This window comes from Zootoca vivipara, chromosome 2 (assembly GCF_965207765.1).
Source record: "Zootoca vivipara chromosome 2, rZooViv2.hap1.1, whole genome shotgun sequence".
In the NCBI taxonomy this organism is placed as follows: Eukaryota; Metazoa; Chordata; class Lepidosauria; order Squamata; family Lacertidae; genus Zootoca; species Zootoca vivipara.
In genome coordinates, this window is record NC_142584.1 from 45,956,367 (window position 1) to 45,973,918 (window position 17,552).

The 17,552-nt window shown below is 40.2% G+C and overlaps 1 protein-coding gene across 3 annotated transcripts in view; it reads left to right on the plus strand.

The window, feature by feature from the left end:
• The window catches only part of DOCK2 (dedicator of cytokinesis 2), a 255,397-nt gene that overhangs the window by 51,442 nt on the left and 186,403 nt on the right, over positions 1–17,552 (plus strand). For all 3 annotated transcript variants that reach the window (XM_060271721.2, XM_088661767.1, XM_060271724.2), the window contains 3 exons: positions 1,265–1,373; positions 6,426–6,496; positions 6,874–6,980. In XM_060271721.2, coding sequence (XP_060127704.1) covers positions 1,265–1,373; positions 6,426–6,496; positions 6,874–6,980 — 287 coding nt within the window. The remainder of the gene's footprint in view (positions 1–1,264; positions 1,374–6,425; positions 6,497–6,873; positions 6,981–17,552) is intronic.

Below are 17,552 nucleotides of genomic sequence, written 5' to 3' on the forward strand. Positions count from 1 at the left end.
ACCAATCTAGCCACCTTATGGCTCGGGATCTCCAAAATATTGTTATTTGTGGACCTTAAGGTCCTCTGCGTAGCATACCAGGAGAAGCGGTCCCGTAGGTACGACGGTCCCAAGCCACAAAGGGCTTTAAAGGTCAAAACCAGCACCTTAATTCTGATCCTGTATTCCACTGGGAGCCAGTGCAGCTGGTAAAGCACTGGATGAATGTGATCCCGCGGCCGGGACCCCGTAAGAAGCGTCGCTGCGGCATTCTACACCCGCTGGAGTTCCTGGGTCAGCTTCAAGGGCATCCCCACGTAATAGTGCTAATAGTAGATTTTTACTATGTCTTAGTTCTTAGTAGTTGCGTGGGTCTCGATGATGTCTGTACAGTATATGTTTTCCAAGTTCTCAAGTGCAGGACATGGGGAGACAGCCTGTTTTCAACTGGATTGCACTCCCTGGAAGGAACAGCTCCATAGCATGGGGGGCACTCCTGGATCCAACATTGTAATTTGAGGCCCAACTAGGAGTACCAGTTTCCAGCTATGACTGGTTCACTAGCTACGGGCCATTTTGGATAATGATGACTCAACCATGTTACTCCATGCTCTAGCACAGTGTTTCTCAACCTTTTTTTGGCCATGGCACACTTGTTCCGTGAAAAAAATCATGAGGCACACCACCATTAAAAAGGTTAAAAAATTTAACTCTGTGCCGCCCTATATTATAATTATGACTGTAAGAAACACTTGCCAAATATTGCTTTCCGGCGGGTGAGCATTGTGTATTGGCGGCCGCCAGGCTCGTTTGCACTGATCTTTGGGAAAGAGGAGGAGAAATATTGCTTTCCGGCGGGTAAGTGTTGTATATTGGCGGCCGCCAGGCACGTGACAATGCAAATCGCCCTTCTCGTCGCCGCACATCGCGGCACACCAGCCAGCGTCTCGCGGCACACTAGTGTGCCGCGGAACAGTGGTTGAGAAACACTGCTCTAGCAACCTCCGGACTGGATTGTTGCAATGCATACTACATGGAATTTCCGAGTTGTCTTCCAAAGACAGCCTCAAGTACCTTTTCAGTAAAGGCTATTAACTGGGGTTGGAGTAGGGAAATAAATAAGTGCTTTTTTATGTGCTGTGGCCATGAATTGGAACAATAACATTCAGCTAGTCGTTTTAGGTACATACCTATGTAGCTATCTGATAATAACAATCCAGTGATTTCAATTTTTTTTGTTTTGTGAGGGAGTTACACTTCTTAATGAGAATATGTTTTCTCTCAGGCTGTATGAAGGCAAAGAAGTCACAGAATTTGAAGAAGCAATGAGGAGGCTTTTTGAATCAATCAACAACCTGATGAGAAGTCAAGAAAAAACAGCCCTTTTACCACAGGTTTGCCTACTTTACCTGCCTTGTCCTGGATTAGAGCACATGGAAGTACAGTACAAATGTAGATAGGCAACTTTGGGGAGCTCAGTCTCTCTTTCCCTTCCCTCCCTCCCTTTAATGGAGGTATAGGATTTCTCAAGAGCTCTCAGAAACTTGTGTGTGTATGTGTGTGTGTTGTTTGCATGCTTATTTTAATCCTCAAAGTTCTTTAGGAACAAATAATCTATTCTAAGCGGCTGCTTAGAAGTAGAATACAATTGTTATTGGTCTGCCCAGAGTGCCCTTTCAGTATTACAGTAACAACGTGGGTAGCACTGTGTGTGACTACTGCAACCATATGAAATCATGCCAAATGTTTAGGGTTTTCTGACAGAATTTGTGCCTATGTAACTAGCTTTGCCCACACTAAAGAGGCTGGGAAATAGATTTTTTTAAAAAATAAAAAAAAATACTGAAATATTGAATATTGAGCCAATATTTGAATAGTAGAATTGTAGAGTTGGAAGAAATCCTGAGGGTGATCTAGTCCAACCCCCTGCAATGCAGGAATCTCAACTAGATCACATGCGCCAGTTGACCATCCAAGAAGAGTCTATCACCTCTCATGGGGGTCTGCTCCACTGTCAAACAGCTCTTACTGTCAGAGAGTTCTTTATTATTCTCCCATCCCCCCAATGGAGCAACAACATGACTACCTGTGCCCCCCCCCAGTTCTTTTTGAAAGTGAATGTAGCTGTATAGCTTCCTTTGACAACTTGGTGTTGTAGCGAATGGGGTGGGGAGGGATAAAGAAAACTCAGAGGAAACCTGAGCTTAATCAGACAGCGTATGACATTCCTTAGATTTAGGTAGGCTGTTTTCTGAGGCACCAAAAAGGAATCATAGAGTTGGTAGGAACCATGAAGGTCATCTAGTCCAACCCCCTGCAATGCAGGAATCTTTTGCCCAATGTGGGGCTCGAACCCATAACCCTGAGATTAAGAGTCTTGTGTCCCAGCTGATCTGAATTGGTGCATAGCACTAATAAATATTGAGGTGCCAAGTAGGCTAGCACAAGATCTGAATTCCATTTGGGTATTTGCAGAAGCCTTTCTTGGAGATATATTCAAATGTATTTATTATTTTGAGGCTGGGGTGTTATTTAGGTTTGTGATGGCACTGTGAAATCTTATAGCTAATGTAAATCCCACTACTAAGGTCTGGATGATCAATCTTCCTGCAAAGTAGCACAGCTCAGTATTAGAGAAAAAAAATCAATTACACTTTGAATCCCTCTATTTAGCTCTAATGCTAAAGATCTGCAGGTTGGAATAGGTGGTGATAAACCGGGAAAGTGAGACCAAAATATGGATGAAAAGGCTTACATTCCCTGGACTTTAGGCTGCTAAAAGTAATTTAAGCATGGCATTTTACAGTTGTTGTTTTTCTTTAAAAAAAAAACCACAACACAGATGATTTAAACACGTAGCTGTCCAGGAGGCAAAAGTGCCCTAAACATGTCCAAATATCATAAATTATGGTCAGCAAATGAATATTTCAGTAACAACATGGGAGAAGTTGAAACCACAAGGAAATGCCATGTTTTAAGTCAGACTTCAGCAGCAGGGGAAGATAAGGTGCCAAGTATGTTGGAAAAGATAGGCACTAAAATGGAAATGCCACAGCAGTGTGTACATGGACTGAGTATAAATGAGAGCAGCTGAGCACTTTGATCATAAAACTAAGCTTACGATCCTGAGCGAAACTGCAGGAATATTTTTAGTTGCATCACTAGAATTTGGGTGGGGAAGTCTCCCCCTCAAACTTCCCAAGTATCCCCCCACCCACCTTTGCTTGGCATACTTTTCTTATAAAAAACAGAAAATGTAATGATTTTTTTTTAAAAAAACCCTCTTACTATTCTTCCCCACCTCCAAATCTCTGTATTATCTTGCTCTGAAGAAACTGCCTTACAAATAGGCACTTTAAAAACAATCAATCTTGGAGAATCAAGTAAGGCTACAAGAAATGCCTTTCAAATTAATTTTTGTTTGAGGAGAGTGGGAAGGGATTTTACTGAAGGAACAGTCATATTTAGGTGGCCTGCTTTTTAAGTTTCTTAAGCCTCCCTGCTTGCAATTTAAGGGGCTATTCACTTCTAGAGACAAATTATCCAGTGGTTTTTTTGTTTAAATAATCCCAGTGAATTCCTGTGAACATTTCGTTCCTTTTAAGCAAGCTAATACTTAGGACCACATGATGACAATGTCCAGGTACATGTCTGTTAACTTCAGATATGTCACTTTTTTGTGGGCATTTTCTGGCTGTTTAGATTTACTTTGCTATTAATAAGAAATCTATATTTAAATGTGGCAGCACCTACACTTTGGAACTCCTTGCTTCTTGATCCTTCACTGTACTTTTTGGTGACTGCCAAAAACATGTTTGTTCAGACAAGCCTACTCAGATGTGTGGAATGTTGATTTGGATTTGTTTTTAGTTTATTGCTGATTTGTTTTTGAGATATTTTAAATAGCTGTTTTTTATTGTCTGTAAACTGGTTTCAGGTTTGTTTTTTGTTTTTACAATCAAGCAGTATATAAATTTTATGGAATAGAATAGATAGATAGAAATGTTTTGGCCTTTTAGTAGAACCAGTACAGCGTAATGGCTAGAGTGTTGGTCAGCCAAATTCAAATTCCTTCTCATTCATAAGATTCCCTGGGTATCCTTGGCTGAATTTTCTCACCTATGTCACATGAACCTAATGTGAAAGACAGTTCTGATGATAATTACCACATGGAGGAAGGAACATGCAGGGTCACATTAACACCTGTGGAGGTCATAATGATACACACACACATACACACACATAATAATATACCATAAAAAAATTTTTATTTTGCAAAACCTACAGTAACATGGAAAATAATGTTTATTTTTTTATACTTCCACTTTATTTATATTTTTTAAAAAATTCTCTTACTTTTTCTAATTGCAAAGTCTTTGATCACATCCTCAAAACTAATCTTACGTAACACATCTACTTCTAGACTTAGTAGAGATAAGGCAACCAGCCCTCCTTGTTGCATAATTGTTCTGTTGGAACAGAGAAAATGAACACTCAGTGGAGCAATTTGTGACCATTAATGTTAAATATCTGGCAATGGAAAATTTATGTGGTGCTCCTGTTCCCTTGAGGCCCTAAGCACGGGCATGAATCTCTAACAATGCTGGACAGGGTGTCTGGAAGTTGGAAAATCCCTATGCTGGCCATGGAAGAGGGTAGGCTTTCCCACCAGTCTCAATTCTGAGTTCTGGCCAATCAGGCAAGTTCATGGGGGTGGGACTTGGGAGTGGAGAAGAGTGGAGTAGGCTTTGCTCCAGTCTGCCCTCAGAATTATTGCCTGTACAGACCTAGAATTGTCACAAAGACAAAGTGGTGGTTGGGATACACCATGCACACAGCCCTAAGTTACTTGAAAGAAGGATGAGATAAAAATGTAATACTGTAAAATTAATAAATCTGTTCCCTTCCACCCCCACCCCTCAAAAACAGTACACAATAGTACAGTATATGCAAAGCTATAGAATGCAAGTAGCATTTGTGGTGACTGTTGCCCAAAAGGAATGGAATGAGTTGGCACGTTGCTTTTAAAAGACAGTTGAAATAACAGTGAAATAAATGAAAAGTGATGCTTTTGTTATCTCTATTTGTTGGAGTATGGTGAACCTGAATGGCAAACTTTGTACCAGGCATTGTAAGCAGCAACATTATCTTTTCCAGAGTGTGCTATACTTAATGGGTTTGCCCTTGAGAAACATAGAAGTGTGCTGTTCTTTAGGACATGTGATGTACTATTTGCGTGTGTGTTTGTGTGTGGTAGCATGTGGATACAACAAGCAGCACTTTGCACATGTCTCTCTGTTTGAAGTTTTGTGTAATAAAGACTTGAATAAAAATTGAACTGAGCTTTTATTGCCATTTCTTTGGGGCCATCTTTTTGATCCTCGATGTGTCTACTGCTCCCCTGAGAGTAAGGATAACGCAGGGACTTGCTTTCTTATTAACAAACCGGAATGTATCTGCCATAATTATAATCATGTATCTTTCACATTCACAAATTTGTTGTGATGGAATCAGCTAAAATATTAATACTGCGGTGGGAATAGTGTGTGTGTATCTCATCTCATAAATATGCAGCATCCACATGCATGGGTAATGTGTCCAGAAGCCTAACCTACCATAATGCCTTTTCCAGTCTAAAACATAAGCCTAGGTATTACTGAGCGAAAGCAAATGCAGTTGGTTTACTTCAGGTTGGTTCTGTGGGAGTGTATGGTTGTGTAATGTGTGTAATTCTTTCATAGTGGAGAATCAGGAGAAAGCAAGTTTATTATTTTATTTCCATTTGTTTTTCTTTATCAGTCTAAATCAGGCATCCCCAAACTGCAACCCTCCAGATGTTTTGGCCTACAACTCCCATGATCCCTAGCTAAGAGGACCATTGGTCAGGGATGATGGGAATTGTAGTCTAAAACATCTGGAGGGCCAAAGTTTGGGGATGCCTTGTCTAAATGCTTCTTACCAGGAGCTGAGGCTCCCATTTATTAAGCTACCTCCACTGTTTCCTTAAGCTGTGGTGATACTGGAACAGGCATAGGCAAACTCAGCCCTCCAGATGTTTTGGGACTACAACTCCCATCATCCCTGACCACTGGTCCTGTTAGCTAGGGATGATGGGAGTTGTAGTCCCAAAACAGCTGGAGGGCCAAGTTTGCCTATGCCTGTACTTGAGGCTCATCCAGACTTGTGTTGCAATTCTAGGCACAGGTTCGTGCTTTAAAACTGCATGTCTGAGCAGTGGGCTTTTTGGGGGGGTGTGTGGTTCCTGGCACTCTCCTCAGGAATACCAGTGTTTTCAAAGCAAGCAGCAGTTAGGTTTTCCAAGGATTGCCATTTGCTCTCATTTAGTGGTAAAACATGGGTTTTCCCAGGTATGATGGCCTTTAGTTTACAGGTGCTTATGAAGTATGCAACAAAATGATCAAGTATTTTATATTTATTTCTTTCAGGTGGCTGCCTTGAAGTATATTCCTTCTGTTCTCCAAGATGTAGAAACAGTGTTTGATGTCCGGTTACTTAGGTGAGCTAATATTCAGAATTCAGTGTGACACTATACCTTTGGCAGGACTATACTGGTATTGGTTCAGTTAAGTAAATTCACACTTCATAAACATTTGATGCATTGCTGCTGCAAACTGTTATTCTGGAACTGAAGACCTATCTGATTTAAGACACAGCCTACATTGGTATAAGCAATGTGTCTAAAAAGTATAGGCTTTTCATTACCAGATATAGAATAAGCAGGAAAATAACAATCACCCTATTGTGACAATTGAAAGATCTATGGTAAACACTAGCAAGTTTAACTGTTTAGAAGACCTCCATATTTTCATCAGATTCTTTTAAAAAAATATACCATATTAATCTAATCTTATTTCATTTTTCTATCTTTTGCAGCCAGCTCTTATATGAATTTTATACTTGCATTCCACCAAAATCTCTACAGAATCATAAAGTGCGCTCCATGAGGAATATAGTATGCAGCAATCTCTTTAAAAAACAAGGTAAATTCAGAATGATTTGGGAATAATGATTAAAAAAACAACAACAACCCTGCTATCCCATGTCGGTTTAGGTCTCTCTCCAAACATCTTTGGCACATTCTCTTCCTTCTGCACTGCTTTGAATATGTTAGGGCAGGGGTCAACAAACTTTTTCAGCAGGGGGCCGGTCCACTGTCCCTCAGACCTTGTGGGGCGCCAGACTATATTTTGAAAAAAAAAAATGAACGAATTCCTATACCCCACAAATAACCCAGAGATGCATTTTAAATAAAAGGACACATTCTACTCATGTAAAAACATGCTGGTTCCCGGACCGTCCGCAGGCTGGATTTAGAAGGCAGTTGGGCCGCATCCGCCCCCCGGGCCTTAGTTGGGGACCCCTGTGTTAGGGCAACATTATGGAACATATGGTAAACATATGGTAAATCATACATAAGGGATGAGGGTGAAAATGTCCGAACGAAAGTGCAGAGGGCCCAAACTTCTCCTCCTGACACAGCTGTCTCATCTGCCCATTAAGACTCTCCAGCTGTGCTTGTCTAGCTGGGCCTGCCTTTGCTCAGGTAGCATTTCAGAGAAATCTACATTGAAGGTCTTGGTTTTCAACCTCCTACCTAGCAACCTTAATTTTGCTTCCAGGACTGCATGACTGCATTCCACCACATCAGTGGTACCACATGTAATAAGACCACTGGTTCCTTCCCTTCTACTAGTGGATATCCAGACGCGATGCATGACATCTGCAGCCTGCAGTAGACAGGCAGATCACCATTCAGGCTGCATATCCATCACAAACCTAATGATTGAATTGTCCACTGAGCCATTTCAATATGCTCTGCTATTTAAAAACAAAGGGCTTACTGATTCTTTAATTGTTGTATCCTTGAAAGCATTCGAGAAATGCTAGTGATATGCTTTGGCATTTGGTGGCTAACAGTTTGCAATGGGTGTCTGAGAGACTTTTTGAATTGCAGATGTTTCTGTGCCTCTTGGGTGTTTGCAAAAAATTGCTGCAGAGTATGCCTCAAAAGCAGTTTATCATCTCCTGCTTCCTCAGTTATGCTGATGCCTAGAAGTCTCTATAAACATTCCACAGAGGTTCAGCTCTTCACAAATGGACACTGTGAAAACTCATTTGACTTTCCTTGGAGACTTAACTTCACTAATAGCTAAATATGAGGTTGCCAGTTGGTAACTCATCCATATGAATCCATTCTTTTATCCCAAATTTATTTGGGAACTGTTGGTGAGAAACTGGCAAAAGCTTTTTGGAGGTCCAAGTATATGATGTTAACAAAACTAACCCCAATCCACATAGGGTATTTTTTCTTCAGGGTGAGGCAGAATTCCCTTTGCAGAAGCTATGTTTATGCTTTATCACAAAGGCTTAATCTTCTACATGCATAACAAATCTAGCTTTAATTGTGTTTTCCACATCCTGCTGCAATAGCTCAGTCGGCAGGGTTGTGGGTTTAAGCCCCACGCTGGGCAAAAGATTCATTTTTTGCAGGGGGCTGGACTAGACCCTCATTGTCCCAACAATTATATGATTCTTTGAAATAACACAGAACAGTTGTTAAACCAAGTGACCTGCAATTTTCTAGCTCTCCTTTGAATCTCTCTCTAAATAAATTTTAGAGGAAGAAAATCTTGGTAGCTTTCCCCTTGAATCTTAGATATTTGGAAGGCAGAAGACAAAAGGAAATCCCTTGTCTAGTGGCAATAGAGAAGTGTTATTCAGAGTGTTTCTAACTCTGGTTGAGAAGTTATTTACAAAACCGCCAGGTCCCTTTCTTCATTGTTTGTAAGAAAGGCAATCCATTTTTAATTGTACCTAGAGGCTTTCACAATGGGCTCAAGAGCTTTTACAAAATTTAATGAGAGTAAATAAATGAACAAACTCCTTTCAGATTGTCAGACTCTGTTTCCCTCTTCAAACAACACATCCACCGAAGTCAAAATAAATAGGTTAAAACAACATTTTGCTGCCTTTGTATGTAAGAGAAAGCTAATCACTTCACAGAAATGTTAGGTGAGAATAACATTGCAGTTTGAGGTTAATTTTGATTTTGTCTAACTATGATTAAGATGAGGAAAGGTGCCTTTTTCTCTCCCCTGTATTTGGTGTTCATAGCTAAAAATCAACAAAATTTCAAAGCACAGGTGCCCACAGTGAAGTCTTTTAGGAAGAGCATTGGGAGGTTTTTCATTTGGATAATAATGCTTCACACTTAAGAACTGCTGAATAAAATAACTAAAATTAATGTATTTTGATCTTTTGGAAGTCAAATCCCAAATTCTGCAGGATAGCCTTCTTTATCTTAATGGTTAGTTTGTTCCAAATGACAGCACAACTCCTTGAGAGATTTGCCAAGTGAACCTTGTTATAGAAGACCACGGGGCTCTCCCATATGCCAAATATTTTATGAAGCTCATCATTTCCGCATCTTAAAATTGTAGTTGTGGAACTATTAAAAATAAGCAAGTGTTGTTAATTTTAACATTTATAATTCAAGTCATGAGACCAAGCAATACCAGAACCAGCACACATTGCCTCAAAAGTGGCCTCAAAAGGAAGATGACCTCGTGGGTGCAAAAAAGAAGACACCAAAGATTCCAGCTGCATTCAGCAATTACGTTTTATTTCTATAAAATGCTAGCCCTTCACTGACGTATTGTAGAATAATCAGATGTGTTGTAGAATAACACAGGTCTGGATAAATGTGAGTTTTGATAAGCTTAGGGTGAAGGATGTGTAGCCTTTTCCTCACATTTCGCCTTCCATTCTGCTTTCTTCATTTAAATCTCACCGCATTTTAAAGCTTCAGTAAGGCTAAGCATCACTTCCATTGACAAAACTATATAGATTGCCTTCTGTACTGCTTTCAGGGACCCAGGTGGCGCTGTGAGTTAAACCACAGAGTCTAGGGCTTGCTGATCAGAAGGTCGGCGGTTCGAATCCCTGCAACGGGGTGAGCTCCCGTTGCTCAGTCCCAGCTCCTGCCCACCTAGCAGTTCGAAAGCACATCAAAGTGCAAGTAGATAAATAGGGACTGCTCCGGCGGGAAGGTAAACGGCGTTTCCGTGCGCTGCTCTGGTTCGCCAGAAGCAGCTTTGTCATGCTGGCCACATGACCCGGAAGCTGTCTGCGGACAAACGCCGGCTCCCTCGGCCTATAGAGCAAGATGAGCGCCGTAACCCCAGAGTCGGACACGACTGGACCTGATGGTCAGGGGCCCCTTTACCTTTACCTTTACTGCTTTCATTTAGGGCCACTAGATTTGCTGTCTTGACATTTTAAATATAAATAGCATTGACTGAGGGTGAGGGCTGATAATTATCCGGATCTAAGCAAGCAGGAAGGTGGAGATTAACCCCTTCTATCTGAAAGTGCTTTTTATTGAAATATTTTCATGGATAACCAAGGTACTTATAGTGTCTTTGTTTTCAGTTCATAGAGTCCTTTCTACAGATCAGTTACATTGGGCTTGAGATACTACTATCATAGGCGTTGTGAGATTAGTGGGGAGAGAAGGGGATGGTGTTCTGTGTCAGCGTCATGTGGATAGCTTCTTTATGTATTCATTTGTTTTTGTTGGCGGTGCGGGGGGGGGATTATGTTTTTGTCTTGTTGGGCTGTATATGTAATAAAGGGAAGCTACACCAGTGTGAAGGAATCCTCTTTTGTTTGTCCCCATTCTACTTTCAGTTTGTTGGTTACGGTAGCTTTTCTAGTATGGCTGTTTCCCATATAATTTGGTACCAGAGGTCCATGTTCACTCCTGAGTCAGGTCCCTCCAGGATCTAGTTATGATGCTCCGAGTTGCTGAGAGTAGTTGAGGAAAATCCCTCCTCTGAAGCTGGTAATCACATTGGGAGAAAATCCCCCATTGGCACAAATGGGGAATTTCCTATCAATGCAAATTCTAGTTGCAGAAAAGGGATTTTCCTCAGGACTAGTTAAAACACAGAGCCTTGAGCTTGTCTATCAGAAGGTCGGCGGTTCGAACGGGTGAGCTCCCGTTACTCGGTCCCAGCTCCTGCCAACCTAGCAATTCGAAAGCACCTCAAAGTGCAAGTTGTTGTTGTTTAGTCGTTTAGTCGTGTCCGACTCTTTGTGACCCCATGGACCATAGCACGCCAGGCACTCCTGTCTTGCACTGCCTCCCACAGTTTGGTCAAACTCATGTTCGTAGCTTCGAGAACACTGTCCAACCATCTTGTCCTCTGTCTAGGTACTGCTACAGCAGGAAGGTAAACGGCGTTTCCGTGCGCTGCTCTGGTTCGCCAGTAGCGGCTTTGTCATGCTGACCACATGACCTGGAAGCTGTACGCCGGCTCCCTCGGCCAATAACACGAGATGAGCGCCGCAACCCCAGAGTCAGTCACGACTGGACCTAATGGTCAGGGGTCCCTTTACCTTTACATCTGCAAATGAAAGAGCTTCACTTTCTCTGCTTTACTAGAACCCTGATCACTATCACCTCCTCCAATGATGCCACCTCAATTTTGTAAAACCTGTGAATTAAATTCAAAGTTGTGTTTAACATCACAGTGTTATAGAAACAGTTCTTTGATAAGTCCCTCCATTTTCCTTTTAATACCTTAAAACACTTCCTTTTAAAAACAATAAAGATTTGGAACAAACATTTACCTTGCACACCAGCGATTGAAGATAACATTTTTTAAAATGGACCTATGATGTCACATAAATTGTCAAAATGAGAGTCATGAAATCATAGCTTCCTTTTAAAAATATATGCAAATGCAAATGCAAGAGTGTTGTTAGTCAGCACTACTCACACATACTAAGGGAAGCTCTTGTGAAATTGCATTTTTTATGGCTGAAATCTGCTGTACTAAGCAGGGGTATGAAATCTTATACCAAAGGGGCAAATATTCTTGCAGTTTGAATGTTTACTGAACTTCTTATAAATATGTGAGTTTTTTAATGATAGTATTTCAAGTAGAAAAGCTGAAGCAGAAGATAGCAAGCTGATACTGGACACCTGGAGACAATAAATTTTAGCAACTTGACCTCTGCTGTAAAACTACCTCTGCTGTTGTAGGCACTGTGTTGTTGAATATCAAGTAAGGAAAGTACTGTCACACTCAGACTCAGGCTTCCCACTGTGAGAACAGGATGCTGGACTAGATGTGCGAATTGCTTGGTCCAGCAGGATTCTTACGTTCTTAGGTGGATTTTCTGCCCAAGGACTAATATGAAAGAATTCCCATGTTTGAATGTTTTCTTCTAGCCTTGTAGCCTATTACATTTGTATCCTGACCCTCATTCCAGGAACTCACAGCATTCATGGAAAGTTATCTCACTATAACTCAGCACATTGTTCTGTGATTTCTTCTACAGTACTTTGAAAATAGGCCTGGGGGTTGAACATATATTCAACATATATTCTTAACATGTTGAGTTATACTAAATAGCAGCATAGCTATGCTCAACAGAGGAATCACATTACTGATGCTGATATGCAACTTTCAAATAGAATGTCAACCAGATCAGTACCCAAAGTCCTTCCTTGGCTTAGCCAATTATAGGTTAAAATTCTGGATATAAATATATTTAAGTGAAAATGGGAGCTTCAGATATTCAAATTATCCAAGTAAGGGAGCCTGGGGTCAGTGTTCAAGGTCATCAGTGGAAGGTCTTCTGTTTTTATCTAGGTGAGGGTTACCGTACTCACCAAGAAAGAAACAGTTAGTAAGGGAACTTTTCATTGGGCGTTGGCAAACATGAACAAGGGTAAGGATTTAACCCCCTCTTCCCACCCCCCCTTCTCTGTTTTATATTACAGTGCTTTACAGTGATTGGGTGGCAGCCCAATTTCAATACATGCATTTGCTGCCTTCATGATAAGTTTGATTTCCAGTTTTTGTAGTATAGGAAAATATGATGTAAGCAAAGAGCTGAATCATTTGGTTGTATAACATCTAGCCTAGGGCTCCTGTGTGTTTAATCCAAGTACATCAGTTTTTAAATCAGAATATAAAATATGCAGTTAAGGGCAAGTATTTTTGGTGCCTTTAAAGATAATTTCAAACAAGAGTTCAATTGTTCAGTGAATAATTATGTTAAAGCGTGTTACTTATTGGTATTTTCCATAATTAAAGTTTACAGATGTGACAATTAAGTCAATCATAAATAAACTACAAGAACTTACAAACCTCTGCCAGTAAACATTTCTGTACTATGGAGGAAGCTTCAAGCTTTTCTGTTTTAAAATCTGCCACTCGAGGTACAGCAAGAATACAGATGTACAAAAGATTTGTTGTGAAAGCAGTACCTCTTATAATAGGCAAGTCTATAAATTTCTTCATCTTAAAATTAATTTTACAGAATTGTACAAATATTTATACTTTTAAAAAGAGGAAATGACAATGAATTCTTCATTAGCGGCACATGGCAACTGGGGATGTATACAGCGCAATAGCCTTGCATGTTGTTTGCTTATCAAAATTACACCCTTCAAGAAACCTCTTGGGCTGCATAATTTTGTTTTGGCCTAGAAAAATGTTCCCAACTCAAGCTGCAACTAAGTAGTAGTTGCCACTGCTTGTTTCTTAGGGTCAAAACAGATGCTATGAGGGAGATTTTTGAGCTGACCGCTCTCCATGTTTTAAATTTCATTTCAAAGTGGCTTCAGGGGGATGGCAGTGGCATGTTGCAAACTTAAAAGCTTGCTTTCAATCTATCCCTGGCAATTCAATTCTGGAGAAAATATATTATGCGGTCCCTGCTGTTTCAACTGGTGAGGAGTTTGTCAGATAACGAGCCTCATGTAACCAACATGATTAACTCTAATTAATGCATGAAGTGCTTAAGACTATAAAGCTGTCCTGCCAGGCTCATCTCACCTTGTGAGGGTCTGTCAACACCCCCCCCCCAACAGCTCTGCCACCCAGTCTACCTGAGAAACTCAGCATGCAAAGGGGTCTCAGCTGGTTACTCCAAGCTCAGGCTGTATGGCTGTCGCAATCCACACCAAAATTTTAGGAACTTTCACAACTGTAACTTAGCCATGTTTTACTGTCTGTGCATCTCTTTCTAAATGCTGTATGGAAAAGCACATGAATCTGCCTTTGGAGAGCTTGTAAGTAGTAAACCATTTTTACTTACTAAAACATGTGGTCTTTTTCTATGCTATGGGAGGAAGGGACTATTTTGGAACCCACAAGGGCATATTTTAAAGGTCTAACAGCCTATTTTTCTACACATATTTTCTGATCTAAAATCTCTGCTGGGGTTCTCTCATCAAAAAGTACCTGCCCCAAACCTGGATCGTGGCATCCAACAAATTCTCCTTGTATACCTATTTTTATCCTCGCCACCAGCAGTTTCAGGGGCACAGCAATTACCTGGGGTTGATTTACTTTGGGAGGTCCTTCGGTACTGTGACTGCTCTTCATAGAAACATGCTTCCTAACTTAAATCTGAAAGGGAAAAAACCTAAATGGCTGATATTGAGGCTACAATATATAGCATAGATGAGAATTTTGATATATCTTATTATGCAAGCAATCATATAAAATATTCAAAACAGTTAACCACCAGTATAGGTGAAAACAATACTAGTTATCACGTGTGTGTGTGTGTGTGTGTGTGTGTGTGTGTGTGTGTGTAGGGGAGGGGATGAATTAAGATTCAATTATGTCTGCTATTGTTAAAGAAATCTGAAGTGGAATGAATATAAATAGCTATATAAATTTCTATTATCTCTAATAAAATGCCTGCATAGCTAAATTAAAGGCTAGAACGATAATGATTACATTATTTTAATAATAAAGATTAACATGGTAAGTTGGCTATTAGTTAATTCATGAACATTATTAATGGAAAATGTGTATTAATTGGGTCTACAGTGCTGCATAAATAACAGGCATATTTTCTCCTACTTTATGACATTTACCACATAGCCCAATTTTCTCTTAGGCAGAACAAAGTTATTAGTATATATTAAAAACAGTGACAAGTACAAATTAATTTTTTCTATTATATGTGTGGGTACTGCTTTGTTTTAGTGTTAAAGGAAACTTTTAATGCTAGTATGAAAATGGATGCTTGAAACTATTTGTGCATGGAATGTGTTGGGGGGGGAGCAGTTCAACTATTACAGTTCTTGCTATTGTTTTCCACTCAGTAAGAGTGAGAAAAATTGCTGTCTTGGTAGAATTGATTGGAGTCAAATGTAACAGAAGTATCAGAATGCCCTCATGGTTTTCTGCTTCAGGACAGTATATACCATGTGAAAGACTCATGTGATTGCCCCACCTAAATGGTTGCCCCATTCAGACCATGTGAATGAAGCAATTTGGGATCCATGCATGGAAAAATAGCTCCCAGCTGTGGGTACATTTCAAGAGGACCTAATTGCCAGGTCTTCCTGACTCATTCTATTGTCTATGCAGTTTCCCATCATCTTGGAGTGTAGGTATTATAAATACCCTGTATGCATTAATTTGTACCTCCTGTTTCAGTCCTTGCCTTCACTCAGCTTTTTAAGTTCAATAATAATGCAAGCTTTTAATACCCTGTTTGTGTAATTGCACCCAATTCATCTTATCTTACCTCCCTGGAATAAAGAGTTACAAGCTTTAAAAGATAAGAGCCGAGGACTTGGGCAGCTGCCAAAAACCTTCTATTTATTGGGTCACAGAACAAATGCACCTTACCCCTGCCATAAATATATTCTTCCCCAGAGATGTTCTGACTAAGCACTGTAAATGTTATTTTCATATATTTTGCAGCCACAAGAGTGTAACTTCGTAATAAATTCTGAAAAGGTGTGTGTGTGTATTTCTATAGATATATCAATTCACCCAAACAAGCTAAAGCTATACACTAGGGATGTCAAGCTAAAGTATATTTAAAATTAAAATTTGCGCAAAAAGTAAGGTTTCAGGTTATGTACTAAATTGTGCTTGCTAAGTATACCTCAATTATTAATGACAGTGGCTGGGATTTACAACGAATAGAAAGGATTGCTTTTAAGAAGCTTAAAAACAGCCACCACTCCATCTGGGCCAGGGATTACCATTACCCAAACTTTATCAGCTCTTCCACATTTGATCCAAATAAATGGCAAGATCCCTCCTCCCAAATTCTGCCAAATCCCCTCCTGTTGTACCTCCATGCGCCACTGCCCCAATATTCCATTTTGGAAGTACCCCTTAACCCCCAAAAACAGATTATGAGGGGCTGCAAGCGGGGTGGGAGGGATTGCAGACATTCAGTCTGACTTCTCCCTCCCTCAGTAATGCATGCTGGGGAAAACTGGATGTTATTACTGCTAATACAGCCAAAGCAATTTCAGTAAGGGGGAAAGAGCATGGCTTTGTGTAAATGAGTGTGCATCAGCCACAAGATTCACTTTGGACTTCATTTTGGTGCTTCATAACAACCTGATTTGGTCAGACATAGGCAGTCTAATTCTTCTGCCCCAATCACTGTAGATAAAGTTATAACCCCATGCTTTTTATAGAAATGGATGAAATTTGCAGGCACCACAATCCTTCCAGAATAAGTAAAGCCTTCTGTATACCTCTAAATATGGTATCTCCCACACAAAGTACTTGTTAATTTGAGGCAAAATTTGATTAATTTGAAGGCAGTGTTGGTCCTTCTGAGTGCATCATTTCTCCCAAATTTCAGAAGAGTATTTGCAGGTTTTCCTGCAAAGGCAGCCATTAGTTTTGGGATCTGCTCCATTCCTCTTCCTTCCCTATTGAGAATTTTCAAGAAATGGCTCTCACTTTATTCTTTCTGGCAGAAGTGAATATAATCTTAGGCTGGATAAAGATTTTCAAATTTATAAACAAATAAGTACAGTATAGGGGATTTTGTGCTAGATATCGATAAAATCAGATTTTTATTCTGAAGCTGAATTTGATGAAATTGCTGGGAAAGTAACCCTATTCATGGGCATGAATCCTTCAAAATGTCTGTAGCAAAGCTGCTGTGATACAAGAGCAGCTGTGGCAGTTTTGGGTGGGAATCACTTAATCTCCCTTAGTGTTTTGTGGACAATTGCTCTGAAAATTGCAAACATAAAAGAGGTGCCACTGGGTAAGAAACCTGTTAAATCACAAACAAATAGGTTCAGTGGGGTTGTGCCAGGTACCTTTTAAGTTGGCTTTGGGGTGGAAAGAACTAAATGATTCACTTTCCAAGTAAAAATCTTTTCCTCTGATACAAAGTTGATCTGCCAGTTGCAATGGAGATATTGACCTGTTTCCACTCCTCACCTTTGCACCTTCTTTGATCTCAGAGGCATAAGTTTAATTCTTGCAAAGCTGCTTCTTTCACCAAAGCACTGGGATTGGAAAATGCGGGTAAAATCATTTTTTCCCCTTTCATCCAATGCTTGTCTACATTATTGTCAATGCTTCAGGAGTCCCTCCTTTGACTTGTGATACCTCATAAAGATCTCCTTTCACCTGTGACAATCACCCCCAATACTTATAAGGCATCTCACCACTGTGGGGACTTGTTCACAACCCTACTAAACAATACTATGTCAGGTATAACTAGGGATTGTGTCAGAATTGGTCAATTAA